The sequence below is a fragment of the Vigna umbellata genome, chromosome 5, assembly GCF_029865625.1.
Source record: "Vigna umbellata cultivar VRB3 chromosome 5, Vumbellata_1.0, whole genome shotgun sequence".
Classification (NCBI taxonomy): domain Eukaryota; kingdom Viridiplantae; phylum Streptophyta; class Magnoliopsida; order Fabales; family Fabaceae; genus Vigna; species Vigna umbellata.
In genome coordinates this window covers 61,077,969-61,092,632 of record NC_142169.1, presented here as the reverse complement: position 1 = coordinate 61,092,632, position 14,664 = coordinate 61,077,969, and the positions used below count along the sequence as shown (strand labels likewise).

The window sequence follows — 14,664 nt, the reverse complement described above, 5'->3', positions numbered from 1 at the left end:
TGATAGAGAAGAACGTAAATTTATTTGTGGTGAGAGACCAAAATTACTTCCAACAGAATAACAATCGGAGGAAGAAAGGAGCAGAAGATAAAATAAGTATGCAGCAGAAAGCACACTGGCTAGGGAATGATGATAAGAAGATCAAACAAACTTAGGTGGCACACATAGATATAACATCCTTTGACTTTTTCAGACATGGAAATCGAAAAACGATGATTCAGGTCATGGAATCGAGGTCCATGATGGTGGTGAGATTCATCGGGTGCATGTATTCGGTGGTGCCTCTCAGAATCTGTTGGACTATGATTCTGTTTGCTTTCTCTGATGGATGGAACGGATCCCAGAACGCGTAAAGGTCTCTGTTCGGACACAAGTTTGAGGCTGGTGTACACAGTCCAATCCCATTGTATGGCCCTTGCCCACAACAAGCTATCTTCGACGTCACAAATCCTGCAGGCCCAAAAACATTTTAACGGGCTTATTGGGCTTCCATGTCAGATTCAATATAATCTAATCTTCATTTTTTAATTTCCTTTTAAGAAAGTGATAATTTAAAATAAAAAATAATAACAACGAAGACAACTTTTAAAAGCTATGTTAGCATTTAAAGGAACCTAAACAATGTCTTTTCCACATGCTGACACTGGTGTATCTTTTCCAGGAACATGTAATTTAATTTGAAAGTTAAAAGGTGGTGCATGCATGGTACCATAAGCTCGAGGGTTGGAAACGAAATCCATGTGCATGCGATAAGCATTAGCAGCAATAAAAACTTGGGAACCAACTTCTTCGTTCAGTGCGTTCAACATTTCAACCAGCTGGGGATTGAATAATGCAGCAGCTCTCTGAAGTTCCACGTCGCAATCACCCGTTCTGCTTCTCATGGCTAATTCCGCAGGAACACACCCCATCGGTCCAGTACCCGTTACAAGAACTCTTCGAGTACCCAAATCATAAAGCCGCTGCATGTTTTCAACATACATTGTTATCTGTGTTCATTAAATAATCATGTAGGTTACAGAGAAATATCTAATATTTCGTGTCATTGATTGCTTGTGTGGATTGAATTATATGATGCTCGAAAGAGAAAAAACATATTTAGTAAATTAGTATCCCTCTCACCAACCAAAAGATGCCCACATGTCTTTTGTTTAATGCACATTCTTTCACATGGACCGTAAGACTGGTGGTTAACTTACGTACAACAACACTGCAGGAGAACATTTTCGGAAACACGAATGACCCTTATTCTACGGTTCCCAAATTTATGATGTATTTTTGTCGTATGCACGATGATTTCCAGTGCCGTGTTCGTAAAATATAGCCAATATCATTTATTTTTTATATTAGATTTCCATGTTTATGAAGTTCCAAAACAGCAACGCAAAATGATCGATCATATTCAAAGACTGTGAGTGTTGTGTTTGGTGATGCATATACATACCCTGAGAACTTTGCGGTACTCAGAAATGAGATAGCGAACGTAGTCTGGGAGAGAAAATTGGCGAGATCTTGCTGAGTAGGGGACCAAGTAGTAATTGTTGACAAAGTCATTGCCTCCGAGAGTGATGAGAACGAGTGCTCTGTTTACTAGGTTTCTGGCTCCCTCCGGACCAATGTGTGCACTTAACCTTAGCTGATACTCCTGGAATAGCTTGAGTTGCTTGTAGATGTGGATAATGTTCAACTGCCAAAACAACCATGTACCAACCATACTATATATATCAACTTTTGGAATACACAGTCACGTGAATGACTTTATACAAGTCACCCATTTATGCACTCTAAAAACACACCATGTTCCTCAATAATTGACAATTAATGTTGAAGCTTACAAATTGAATTCCCGTATCATTGAGAATGCCAATCCCAGCTGATGCAAAATTGGCACCGTTCAGTAGCTGCTCTCCAACCAGTAAGGGGCTCAAATACGGCAGTGTAGGCTCTAGACCAAGTTCCAAACCTGCATGCAGTTAACAAGAACTCGTATATGAAAAAAGTAACACAATGGTCATGCATGCAAACGATATATGTACATATATAGAAACGTTAAGCACGGATGAACAAGTATATAACACTGTTGATTTGATTTTGTCAGATTAATTGATTCATACTGATAAGGTCAGGGATGTTTAAGCCATTGGAGAAACGTCCAGTGGGTCTGTGTGATGGGAAGTCAATGCCATAGGGTGGAGCGTCTGCTCTGGCAGTGGTTGCCAAGAAATCATTGTTGCCACTGTCCACCAGTGAATCACCAAAAACGAAGAAAGCCCTTGTTGATTGAGCAGAAATAGAACACGGTGCCACAATCAAGCTTATGATAGCACAGAAACCAAGCACCAAAGCATTGGTCATGGCTACAAAACAGGAGTGGAGTAACTTGTTTGTGTAGTGTATGTATGATTCTTAGTTTGCTGAGTCGTGTTTTTCATCAAGCAATTGGAAGAGCTATATATATATATGCAAAGGTTGAGAGGCTGATTTATCTCAGCAAACCACATTCATAAATGTTTTGTTCTACCACCTCTTTAGATTTAAAGCAAACCGCCGAATCAAGAAGAAGCAAGTACATCAAGTAATTGCTCTAGTGAGTGGTTTTAGCAGAAGCCAAACCCTTCCTTCAATTTCAACATCCAAAACCAGCATAAATAATTTCAAGCCGCGTATGTGGACAGAGTTTAAAATATTGGCATTGTTTCCTCCCCAATCACAAGCAAAAACTGAGGTTAAATATTTTCACCTCTGTTTTCTGGGTTGATTAACTACGCAATTTATGTTATATGACATCCCTCGGTGTAAGTTCAACTTCCAAGAAGAAACTATCAAGTACGATGCATGTAATTTATCAAAGTTGGCAGTTAACAAATTAATAGACCAACATGTTGGATCAGTAGAACTACGTTAATCAGCATATAGGAAACTTCATTCTGGAACGGCTCATATGTTACTGTTTCTCTTAAACTCTAGGTCTGCGTTCCAGTAAGTGTCAGTAAAAATAATTTCAAGTAAAAACTTAAAACTTATGTGATTATATTTAGATACTACCCAGTAAATATTGCAGGTAGCAACAGTTATTCCATAAAATCAAATGGATTGAGTCCCAATTTACTCGTAATGCTTAAACTCCTATAGTTGTTTTATGAACTGTGCATGACTTTTAGCTTAGTCATAAGTACTTGATCCAACAGTTAATAGTAAGTAAATCAGGGTGTAAAAGTTTTGATTCATAGAGAAAGCAACCTAAATCAATTCTTTACAACCAATCTTGAATTGTGTTTCAACACAATTCTATGTCATATAATGTGAATCCAGTTTTTAGGATTTTGACCTTTTTCTTGAGAAAAATGAGAAAAAGAGTGGAATGAAACCCTGTCCACTTAATCTCACCCTGTTTGAGAAAATGTATTGGCAGTAAGAGAGAGATGTAACTTTCTTGACTCTTTCATTAGTGGGTGGCTTCTTACGGAGAAAGGGAATAGAAATGTGGAACATTTATTAATGTTAGGATGAGAAAGTAGATAGTTAATACAGGGTAGATCCAAAAGCCAGCTAAGATAAAAAAAAAATTGTTTAAAACAAGAATTGCAAAAAAAACTTATCACCAGTATTTATATTCTTTATAATTCACAAGAACCATGTTAACATTTTTTTTTTAACAATTTTTTTATAATAGATTATCTGTCAACATTTTTTTTAACAATTTTTTATAATAGATTATGCGTTACTATTTCATTGGTTCGTATATTTAAAACAGACCAATTACAAGCTACCACATATGTTGTTGTAAAAAAGTTGTAAAAAAAATGGTTAAAAAGACATTTTCCAATTCACAATGTATAAAAAGTATTGTGATAAGAGTAATTAAGATAACATTTTTTTTTATGATGGTGGTAATTATAACTAGTATATAAAATAGATGCGGTGACATTTTCGTAATAAAGAATAAGATTTTGTATATCAATTCTAGTTATAATTGATATAAAAAGTAGACCGGATGATATTTTTGTAATAAATAATAAAAGTTTCTATACCGTTTTTTAATTATAATTTGTATAAAAAACGGATATTATGACATTTTTGTAATAAATAAGAAAACTTTTTATATAGGTTTATAGCTAATATAGAAAATAGTTTTATATTTTTTATTTTTAAAGGGTTTCAAAATCCTTAATCTTCATTCTCCTATTTTCCCTTTCTTGCTCTTGTCTCCTTCGCCTTTGTCATCTCGCACATTGTGAATCAAATTTGAATAGAAACATTGTCACTCGCATGGAGGTGTTACCTTCTCCGACGAGGGTTGTTGGCGCGTTGCAAATTTGGTGAAGTCATTTTTTGTAATGATTCACAAGGCGATTTAGTTTCGTGTGTGAAAAATACCTTGTTGGTATGAATCTTCTCCTCTTGAATTATTTTCTTTCTCTAGTAATTAATTTGTAATCGTTTTCCACCTCAACTATTTCTGAAGTTCCTTTTGCCTTTTTGATGATAGGTATGAGACTATCCGAACTCAACAACATCTTATCAATTTCAATAACATCTCACCGAGCTTAATGTCGTCTTTGTCGAGCTTAATGTCATTTTTTTCGAGCTCATCAATTCATCCCCTAATCATGATGGACCTCTCACTGCATTGTTATAAAAAGTTTAAGTTATGATAAGGTTGATTTAATCAGAAAATGTGTGAACTATGATTTTGATGAATTTTTTTATATTGGTTGTACCTTTAACTTCTATAAAAGTGATACTTTCTATATCAATTCTGAAACCAATATAACATGTCAATACTTTATTACCTCGACTTATATATTAAAAATGTTTTTTTACACTAGTGATTGAATACTAGAGTTGTGTTATACCAATTTTGTTGTCTAGCTAAGTCGGTATGAAACTAAGACTAATAATCATAAGCTAAAATTAAACAAAAATGATGATTAACAAATAAACTTTAAATCTAATTTAATATTAAGGTGATCTTTGCATTTAGTTATATAGTGTACATCTAACAAACAACAAATCTTTCGATAACAAATGATATAATAGATCCAACAAACAACAAATCTTTTTATAATAAACAACACAATAAGTTAAAATAAACAATAGATTTTACTAAAATAAACTTAAAATTATGATTTAAATACTATGTTAAAAAATAAACTTTAAATTTAATTCAACTTTACATAATTTATTTATAAAATAAGATTTTCACCTACTGTAAATTTATTTTATTTCTAATAGTAAGTGACTTTGAACATAGAATCAAGTATCGACCATGTCGCTTTAGCTGCATTATTGCAGTGCAGTCTAACGACAATCTCGTCAGAAGAACTTAAAGGAAATCATGAGTTGTTTTAAGCACCGCAAACTTAGGAAGACTATGCGAAATGTACGTATATAAAGGACAGAAAGAAGTTGTAACCCGAGAAATAAACAGGTTTTTTTAGTATGGGCAAGATCTCATTCATGAATAATCAATGAAGCTTTTCTGTTAAACTTTATTATCAGTCGTATCTTTGTTGATTTAGAACTAAATCATCAAATGATCAAATGATACTATTTATGTGTGCGCTTTTGAGCTAAACAAAGTATAAAGAAAAAAAGGTGGTGTTTTTCCTAAACAAGGATTGGATTATGGGTGAGGACCAAAAACAAAAACATGTAAACGTGATTCACATAAATAGGCTGGAGTTTTGGTCCCAGCTATCCTCATCCACCACATCAGTTTTAGATTATTTCCTAATCTTAAGAATGTTTTATATTATATGATAAATTACGAATTTTAATTTTACGAATTTTAATCTTAAGAATACAATCGTGGTTCTTGGTGATATTGTGATTTTGGGATTTTAGAATTTTGGTTTAAAATTGGAGGTTTTGATTTAGGAGCTTGTGTCTTGTTTTTTCTCTACAGATTATTAATGTGATTTGGGGGTTAGAGTTTTCGAATTGAAGTTTTATTTTCTAATTTCACGTTTTTGGATTATCTGTAATTGTATTCTACTCTTGCACTTTTGGAGTTTTTGAAATTTGTGATCTTGCGTCTTGGGATTTTGTTTCTGAAATAAAGTTTTGATGGTGAATTGCATTTAACTTAATTGTAATTTCCTTTAACCTTAATCTTAACTTTTCCATGTCAATAACTTTTAACATTTACACGTTAATTGCCCTGAATTTGTCATATAATGAATAACTCGGCAGGTCATTTACTATTGGTTAAGATGGACATTATACCGTTAACTTTTTAACACCGTCAGCTAGAATGATCAATTTGAACTATTTTTACAAAATATTAGACCAATCTGAACAACTCAAAAATAGAAAAACCACTTTAAACACAACTAAAAAAACTAGGAACCAAAATTGGTATTAAGCCTAAAATATTTATATTTCTTAATTTTTGGAAAGAATTTTAAGCCAAACATATTACTACACATCAATTAATATCATATATTAAGATCACGTATCCATGATATATACATGCATATCATCACCTCGATCACCTTTGTGACCCTAGGCCCAATAATTATGTTTTAAATGTATTTTTAAACTTTGAAGTTTAATATACAATAGTAGAATGCTAAAAAGGATTAAGCCACGTGGGCCAGCCTATCATCCCAGGTAAAAAAAATAGATCCAAACAGCATCTTCAACTTCAGCTTGACAGTCAGACTTCAATAAAAAAAAATATTTGAATTTGTATTGCGATACTTTATATTAATACACTCCGACGACTTAATTAAGGTATGATACAGATATGAGAAAGTCTCTGCATAAACTCGCATTTAAACGTGTCCTTCTCCATACAAATTCTCTGTGGACAAACTAATTCAAACGGTTTCCAAAAAAAACTTAAACGGATGACATTTAGAAATCTATCTGTATATATAAAAGGTATCAGGCAATTATTTTTCTGGATGTTTGCAAATAAAGCCTTGCAATGGAATTAAGTTAAAGTTTGCATGGAATAGTTTTGTGAAGTGGTAATACATTACAGATACCTAAGTTTATTACACTATAAGTTTGAAGCCCGTATATGTTTTGGGCTTACCTCTAACCACAAATTATCTCAACCCAAAACCATAAACGGGCAACAAGATACAAACCCTTCTCCTATTTCTCCTCTCAAATCAGGCCTTGCAGAGAGAAAACGTACCAATCCCATGGCATCAAATAATTTGTAACAATACAGCTTAAACAATCAAATATATATATATAAGCACAAAATGTAATGCAGAATGTGTGTGACAATCCTAGGAAGAAGAAGAAGACGATGATAATCAGGTCCTTGAATCCAACTGCATAATGGTACTGAGATTCATTGGGTTCATGTATTTGGAGTCTCCGATCATGAATGTTTCCACGATTAATCTGTTTGCTCTCTCGCTTGGATGGAAGGGATCCCAAAATGCATACACATTCCTGTTTGGACACAGGTTAGACACTGGTGTACACAGTCCAATCCCATTGAAACGTCCTTGCCCACAGCATGCAACTTTTGAGGTGATAAAACCTGCATTTCAACATTCATGCTTTTAAGTTATTATGTCAAAATGAAACAATGATTTTACGTTTTATAATTGCTGTCTGAGTTACTTCTTCGTGGACCGTACTCCTTTAAGTTTTTGCATGGTGCTATGATCAGAAAAATAGCACACTCCTTTAATATTATTGTTATTATTATTAAGTAATTTTATTCGATCAATCACATGTTATCACATAAACATTTTGTTAAAAAGTTGTTAATATCATGGTCCTTTCCTAAAACAAATGGCTGGTTTGCTTTTCTCCAAAGAGTCAGGGGTCAGAGCACTTCAAGAGTCATCTAATTTGGGTCCCAACGAATAACTGCATGGTATGCAGTTTTTGATCCAATGGTTTATGGTTATAAATAAATACCTTTTCATTTCGTATAAGACTTATTTGATTAATGTTTTCATTTAAACTTAAGTATTAACTACTAACGAAAATATTTCTAATATCTATTTTTTTTTCTCTCTCGGGAGCTATATATTTTCTCATTTGTCAATTATTTTATATTTTACTTTTACATTTTTTGAAAGGAAACTTAAATTCGAATTTAAAACTTAAATATTGGGATAAGAATATCTCTAATGTAGAGTCATACATAAAATCATAAAATTATCCTCAATATCTTATAAGATCGCTTTATTGAAATACACTGACATGAAATATTAAATTATAAGAATAAAAAGTTAATCTATCAAATAAAACATTAAGTAGAAGTTGAATGGAAAGGCCTTAAAAGTGGTTTACAGGAATAAAAAAAGTAAACTAAAATATTAAAAAACAATTCTTGCAACCGTGATGGTCTAACACAAAAGACTAGTGTGTCTTTATTATTATTATTATTCTCAATTTTAAAGTTTTAACGAATTTGTTCTAAAACAAGAGACTTCATGTGGGTCTCATCTATTAGCGACCCAGTTGATAATCAATATCGAAATAGCTTCTCACACCCCAGCCACTACTCAGCATCAGCGACATTTTCTAGTTATATATATAAGTAATTTTATAATTGTTTAAAAACAACAATAGTAATGTATTAATATGGTAAATTTTTTTAAGTTTTGAAATATTAGTATAGTCATAATATTAAAATGGATTAAAAGTTATGAGTCCGGTTAATTACGATTCAAGATTGTATTTAAAATTTTTTGGTATGAATTAAAATTTAATTTAGATAATCTAAATTAAATTCGTAATAAGTAAGGTTAGTTGACTAACTCATTTATAAATTTTAAATTATATTAAAAAAAATGAAAATCATAACTTTAAACATATATATATATATATATATATATATATATATATATATATATATATATATGGATAAATGACAAATTATTTGATATTAATATTAGACAGTAATTTGCTGTGTATTTTTTTCTTTTAGATTGCATTTATTTTACATTATTTTGGATTGTACTTTTTTTATTTTAAATTGTATATGAAGTATAACATTGTTTTGATTGTATTTACATTCAATTTTATTTAGATTTTAAATAGAAATTATTTTTTTATTGAAGAAAAAAGAATTAAAATTAAGTGAATTAATCTATTAAACTCAAATTCATAACAAAGATTCAATTTTTTTGAACACGTTAATAAGTGCATTAGGTCACATTGACTTACTGAGGCCTTGTTCACTTGAAGGGATTTGGGAGAGAGTAATTGAAGGGATTTGAGAGGATTTAAAGATAAATTTTTTTGTTGTTTATTTGAGTGAATTTGGAGGTAAATTAGAGTATATTTGGAAGTAAAATTTATGAGAATTAGTGTAGGATTTTATTGACGTGATAGATTAAAAAAAATTACTTCCAAATCCACTCTCATTTACCTCTAAATTCACTCAAATAAACAATAAAAAACTTTATCTTCAAATCCTCTCAATTACTCTCCCACAAATCCATTCAAGTGAACAAGGCCTAAGTGAGCAAATCAGGTCAGTAAATGGTTTTGATAGCACTGTTAAACTAACCATTAGACGTAAAAAGTAAATTTTAGAAAAATGAATAATATTTTTAAAAAGAAAAGAAAATCAGTTTGGCTACTAAATCATACATAAATTAAATCGTAAATGATTTGGTATCGAATTTCTGACTCATATCTAAAATAGCACAAATATATATATAATTGATGAGATAGAAAGAGTAAGTGTTTGTACGTACCGTAGGCCTGTGGGTTACTGATAAAATCCATATTGGATTGGAAGGCATTAGCCGAAATGAAGATAGCCGAACCAATTTCAGAGTTAAGTTGATTCACCAACTGTACGAGTTGCGGGTTGAACAATGCAGAAGCTTGTTGCAGATCTGCTGCACACTCCCCATTTCTGCTATGCTGTGCTAATTCTGCAGGTACGCACCCTAATGGCCCCGTTCCTGTCACCAAAACTCGTCTTGCTCCCAATTCATAAAGCCTCTACATCATGCATCACACAAACACTCTTTATTATGCTAACCATCAATGTTTGAAAGTCTCACATAAATCACAAACGGCGTTACTTAATAAGAGAGAAAAATAATTAACGCCGTTTGTACGGATTTAACGGAAGGGATTTCATTGATGTAAATTTTATTAAGTGAGGACGTAAATGACGCATTTTTTAAAAAATGAACTAATTTAACATTTTCGAGCGAAACTATATGGCCTACTTCAAAAACACTAGGTGCACAGATTCACGAGTTATGACACATTAACTCTACATTTATAGTACGCTACCCCACATGCTTCTTACATCAATGTTTATAAATCGGTAGAATGATTCAATGGTCAATGGCTTCGGTAACCCCTCATACCATATCATAACTCTAACTTATTGTTTCACACAACCCAACATGCATCATCAAATTATTCATTTCATACTATTAAGTTCCCACCAAACAGATGACACAATATAGATCTAAGAAACAATAAATTCTTGATATGATACTTCAAACATAATAAATCTCGATGAGATAAACTCAATTCATGATTTTGATACTAAATCTTATAAAATTAACTTTTAAAATGAAGTTTGTATAATGTGAATTAATCTTTTTTTCTAATTGATATATGAAACTTCTAACACATTAATTACTGAGTAAGGTTTACCAGAAGTTAAGTCTATTATATATATATATATATATATATATATATATATATATATATATATATATATATATATATATATATATATCATTTACTATACTTTGACATTATGCATCTTTGACAGAAGGTGTTGTCCTTGTCCAATTTATGTCTGTATTATTGTTTTTCTGAGACACAATTAATTAACATGTATTGTATTTACCCAAGAGCAACAGACGTTATCATACTAGTACTACAAATGAATGCTAACAGATATCTTTTAGGTGTGATGGTTTTAAAGCATAGTAAACTTTTACACTTTCAAACACTGTATTCTGAAAAAGCATTTTCATTAAAATTTAAATAATATAACTAAAGAGATGTGCTAATTAAGTATTGGAAATGAGAGATTATTGTCACTTTTATCAGAAGATGGGAATCCTTCCTATATATTATTATCATAAAGTAACAATCACTCTCACTGAATTAATGAATAAAAATAAAATAAAACCTGAAAATGTCACTTTCTCAAAAATCAACGATGGCCACGATTTTTTTAAAAAAAAATACTCTATAAACCTTACTTTTTAAATTACTTTATTATCTAAAAAATTAAAACAAAACGCTTCCTTAAGATGAACATATAAATAAATGAAAAATCCTTAAGAAGACGATATAAGAGAGAAAGGAGAGAAAACACATCAAAGTGCTCGCAAATGAAAAGAAAAACTACTACAAAGACTATATAAGGGTTTAACGTTGTTCAAATTCAATTAACATATCTGTAAGAAAATTATGTTCTTGTTATTTTTTATAGCCGTTTATAGTCATAAAAACACAATTGAAAATGAATTATTTTATTTGCAAATACTAAAACTAAGATAATACAATTTTTCTTTATAATTATTAGGAAAAAAACTAAAGAAAAAAATAAAGAAAACACACTCTAACTTGTGCTCTCTTCTTCTGAGAGAAAATTATAAGATTTAAAGCGGGAAAACATTTTGAACAGGTGACATTCATGATGTAATCATAATATAATATAGAATAATGATACTTTGACAACATTTTAACATCATCTACATTACTTCCCAATCAATAATAAATATTCATAAACACTAATATGGACCAATTCCAGAATGACACATAGAAAGTGTTAAAATGTTGTCAAAAAAATGTTGTCAAAGTATTATTATCTTATAATATATAAATGAAAGTGTAAATTTCATTTTTCAAACTAGAGGTTGAAAAAAAAATATTTAGTTTTATGTTTAAAATGTTAAATTGTAGGTGTGGGAATATATATCGAGTGCAAACCTAAAAGGCAACTTCTTGAAGATGGTATATTAAATAGCAAATAGTTGGAAAAATAATAATTATATGAAAAATGAGCATGACTTGTCCCCATCAAAGTATTCCTTGCCTAAAGTGGTGAACTATTGGATCCTAGGTTCATCGAAGTTGTGTATATGATGATAATACGCAAGTCAAACATAACTTTGACAGGTGTTAATCAGTGAGCGAAATTATAAAGGGATAATAGTATAATAATAATATAATATAATACTAAAAGAAGAGCAACAGAAGAGAATATATACCACAAGAATTTTGCGATATTCGGAAATAAGGTAGACGACATAGTCTGGGAGTGCAAATTGACGTGATCTTGCAGAAAATGGCACGAGGAAATAGTTGTTAACAAAATCATTGCCTCCTAATGTTATGAGGACCAGTGCCTGGTTCACAAGTCTTTGAGCCTGTTCTACTCCAATTAGTGCACTCACCCTCTGTTGATACTGTTCAAAGTACTGTAATTGTCTGCTGATTCGGATTATGTTTATCTGCAACAGGAAAGTAAATGTTTGTACACACTTTTATGGATAATAAAAAGGATGATTCATTAATGATTATTAACATATATAGATTCAACGTAGTAAAAAATCGGTTGAAATGAACGAGAGAAAAAGCAAAAATGTTGGCTTACAAACTGGATTCCAGTGTCGTTGAGAATTCCTATTCCAGCAGAAGCAAAATTTGCCCCGACGAGTAGCCTCTCTCCATCCAGCGCAGGATTCAGATACGGCAACGTGGGTTCTGACCCAATTTGCTCACCTGTTTGCATCACACACTTCTCATCATTAGCATATTAATTAAGCAGTAATTAAGAGTTTTAGAACATAACAGAACAAAAAAACATGGAGTTGAAAGCTACTGAAAGAATTAATCAGAACAGCGACATGATTAGGGACCCAACTGATAATGTCCGGGATATTGAGGCCGTTGGAGAATCGACCGGTTGCCCTGTGAGTTGGATAGTCAATGCCATAAGGGTATGCGTCGGCACGAGCAGTGGTGAGTAGGTAGTTATTGTTGCCATTATCAACCAACGAATCTCCAAAAACAAAAAACGCTCGAGCCTCGGCTTGTGGAACAAGAACAACGTTGTTACATGTGATTAACACAAGCAAACATAGAAACATAGAAGAATCAAAAACCCTTTGGTCCATTTGTAATGGTAAATAACAACACTGAACTCGGTATGAAGAAGGTAATAAGTTGAGGGGTAGGTTTATATAGAGGTCAGTGGCTGTGATATTTGATGTGGTGAATTAAATAGCTTCTGCTACCACAAGCGGATGGAGATAACGCTCGTAATAAAGAGAGGCCTATCAATTCTATTTTGAATTCAATTCTATGTACCATAGTTCATGTGCGTTAAATGCATGATAACCGGCTTACAGCTAGACCTGTCTTTTCTACCCTCTTTTTCTTTTTTCATCTTCCTACTTTTCTTACATCAAAATCCTGGAGAATATTTCACATTTATTGCCTTTTACCTAAGTCTTGTGTTTTTTCCAATTATTTCAAAGGGGTGTCAATTAATTTTATTGGTAGTATGAGTATGTTAGAAGAAGAGATGAAAGTCCACTGTTGCCATTATGGATATGTATGAGAAAAAGAAGAGAAATGGTACTTACTAATATCATGTGAGTTAAAAGAAAAATACTTGAATCTACCACACTGAAGCCTCTTCAATATTTGGTCTCTCTTGTTCCCAGTTTCCCCTACCCTGTATGGATGGATCCTGCACATAATAGGGTTTAATAAATAACACTCCATGTGCACCATACTCCTTCTTTCTCACCAACACCTTCAAAAATTCATACAGCTACGACCAGCTTCGCAATTAATGCCTCTGTGCTAAAACCATCAACTTTTTTTACTGCTACTACTGCAAGTATCAGCAATTTCTACAATAAGGTTTAACCAACCTGAACTACACTTTCTTCGTACAAGTATGACCAAACTTATAGAGTTTCCAACAAAACTACACTTTCTTAATTGTTAAAACATGGATTACATCATAGGATAAACTACTTTCAAATATAAATCAATTATTATATTACTTATTTGGACAATTCAGAATAGTTGCTGTTTTTTTTTTTAATTTAACGGTTAAATTTAATTGCTTGTCAGAATCTGTATTAGGAATGTTTTATATTTTAAATTGTTTTTAGAGAAATTGGTCACTTCATTATTATTACTGTTATCAAGGTTTTGGTAATCTGTGTACAAATGCGTATTATCAGTTCTTAAAAATACTGGTTTAAAAGGAATCAAAATTTTGAAAAATAATAAATATTTATATGATTTTCTGTTATAATAAGTCTTGATTTAAATTTGGCGATCTCCACATATTATTTCCAGATTATTATTACTATTATTTTTTGTTAACTTTTTAGTTTTTTCATGACTGACTTTCTTCTTTTCTTTTCATGCTAATACTATATATACAAATATAGGCATGCAATATATTTTTATAGCAAACTAAAACTTAAATTCTAATATGACCCCCTATTTGTATCACATCTATAACCTAGATGGTCATAGTTCCCATTTATATTTCATTAATGACATAAAAGCTATATATCCAGACTATTATTAGTTAGCACTTAATTTACCTTTTCTTATCATAATTCACTCATCATAATATATATTTATTAAAATGATGTGCAATACAAGAAAATATAAATCATTTTTATTATATAACTTGTAGATGGAATTGATGGGTGACGT

At 31.4% G+C, this 14,664-nt stretch overlaps 2 protein-coding genes across 2 annotated transcripts; both read right to left on the bottom strand.

The window, feature by feature from the left end:
* LOC124842363 (GDSL esterase/lipase At5g33370-like) lies at positions 1 to 2,435 on the bottom strand. Its single transcript, XM_047318826.2, has 5 exons — positions 2,115 to 2,435; positions 1,836 to 1,963; positions 1,445 to 1,687; positions 710 to 962; positions 1 to 450 (listed from the first exon to the last, which is right to left on the bottom strand). Exons 1-5 carry the CDS (start codon positions 2,353 to 2,355, stop codon positions 218 to 220), a joined length of 1,098 nt encoding a protein of 365 aa, XP_047174782.1. The 5' UTR covers positions 2,356 to 2,435; the 3' UTR covers positions 1 to 217.
* A 4,505-nt stretch (positions 2,436 to 6,940) lies between these two features.
* LOC124842364 (GDSL esterase/lipase LTL1-like) lies at positions 6,941 to 13,140 on the bottom strand. The gene is made up of 5 exons (XM_047318827.2): positions 12,842 to 13,140; positions 12,572 to 12,699; positions 12,186 to 12,428; positions 9,687 to 9,939; positions 6,941 to 7,507 (listed from the first exon to the last, which is right to left on the bottom strand). The coding sequence occupies exons 1-5, from the start codon at positions 13,092 to 13,094 to the stop codon at positions 7,275 to 7,277; spliced, it is 1,110 nt and encodes a 369-aa protein (XP_047174783.1). The 5' UTR covers positions 13,095 to 13,140; the 3' UTR covers positions 6,941 to 7,274.
* Between the last annotated feature and the right edge of the window lie 1,524 nt (positions 13,141 to 14,664).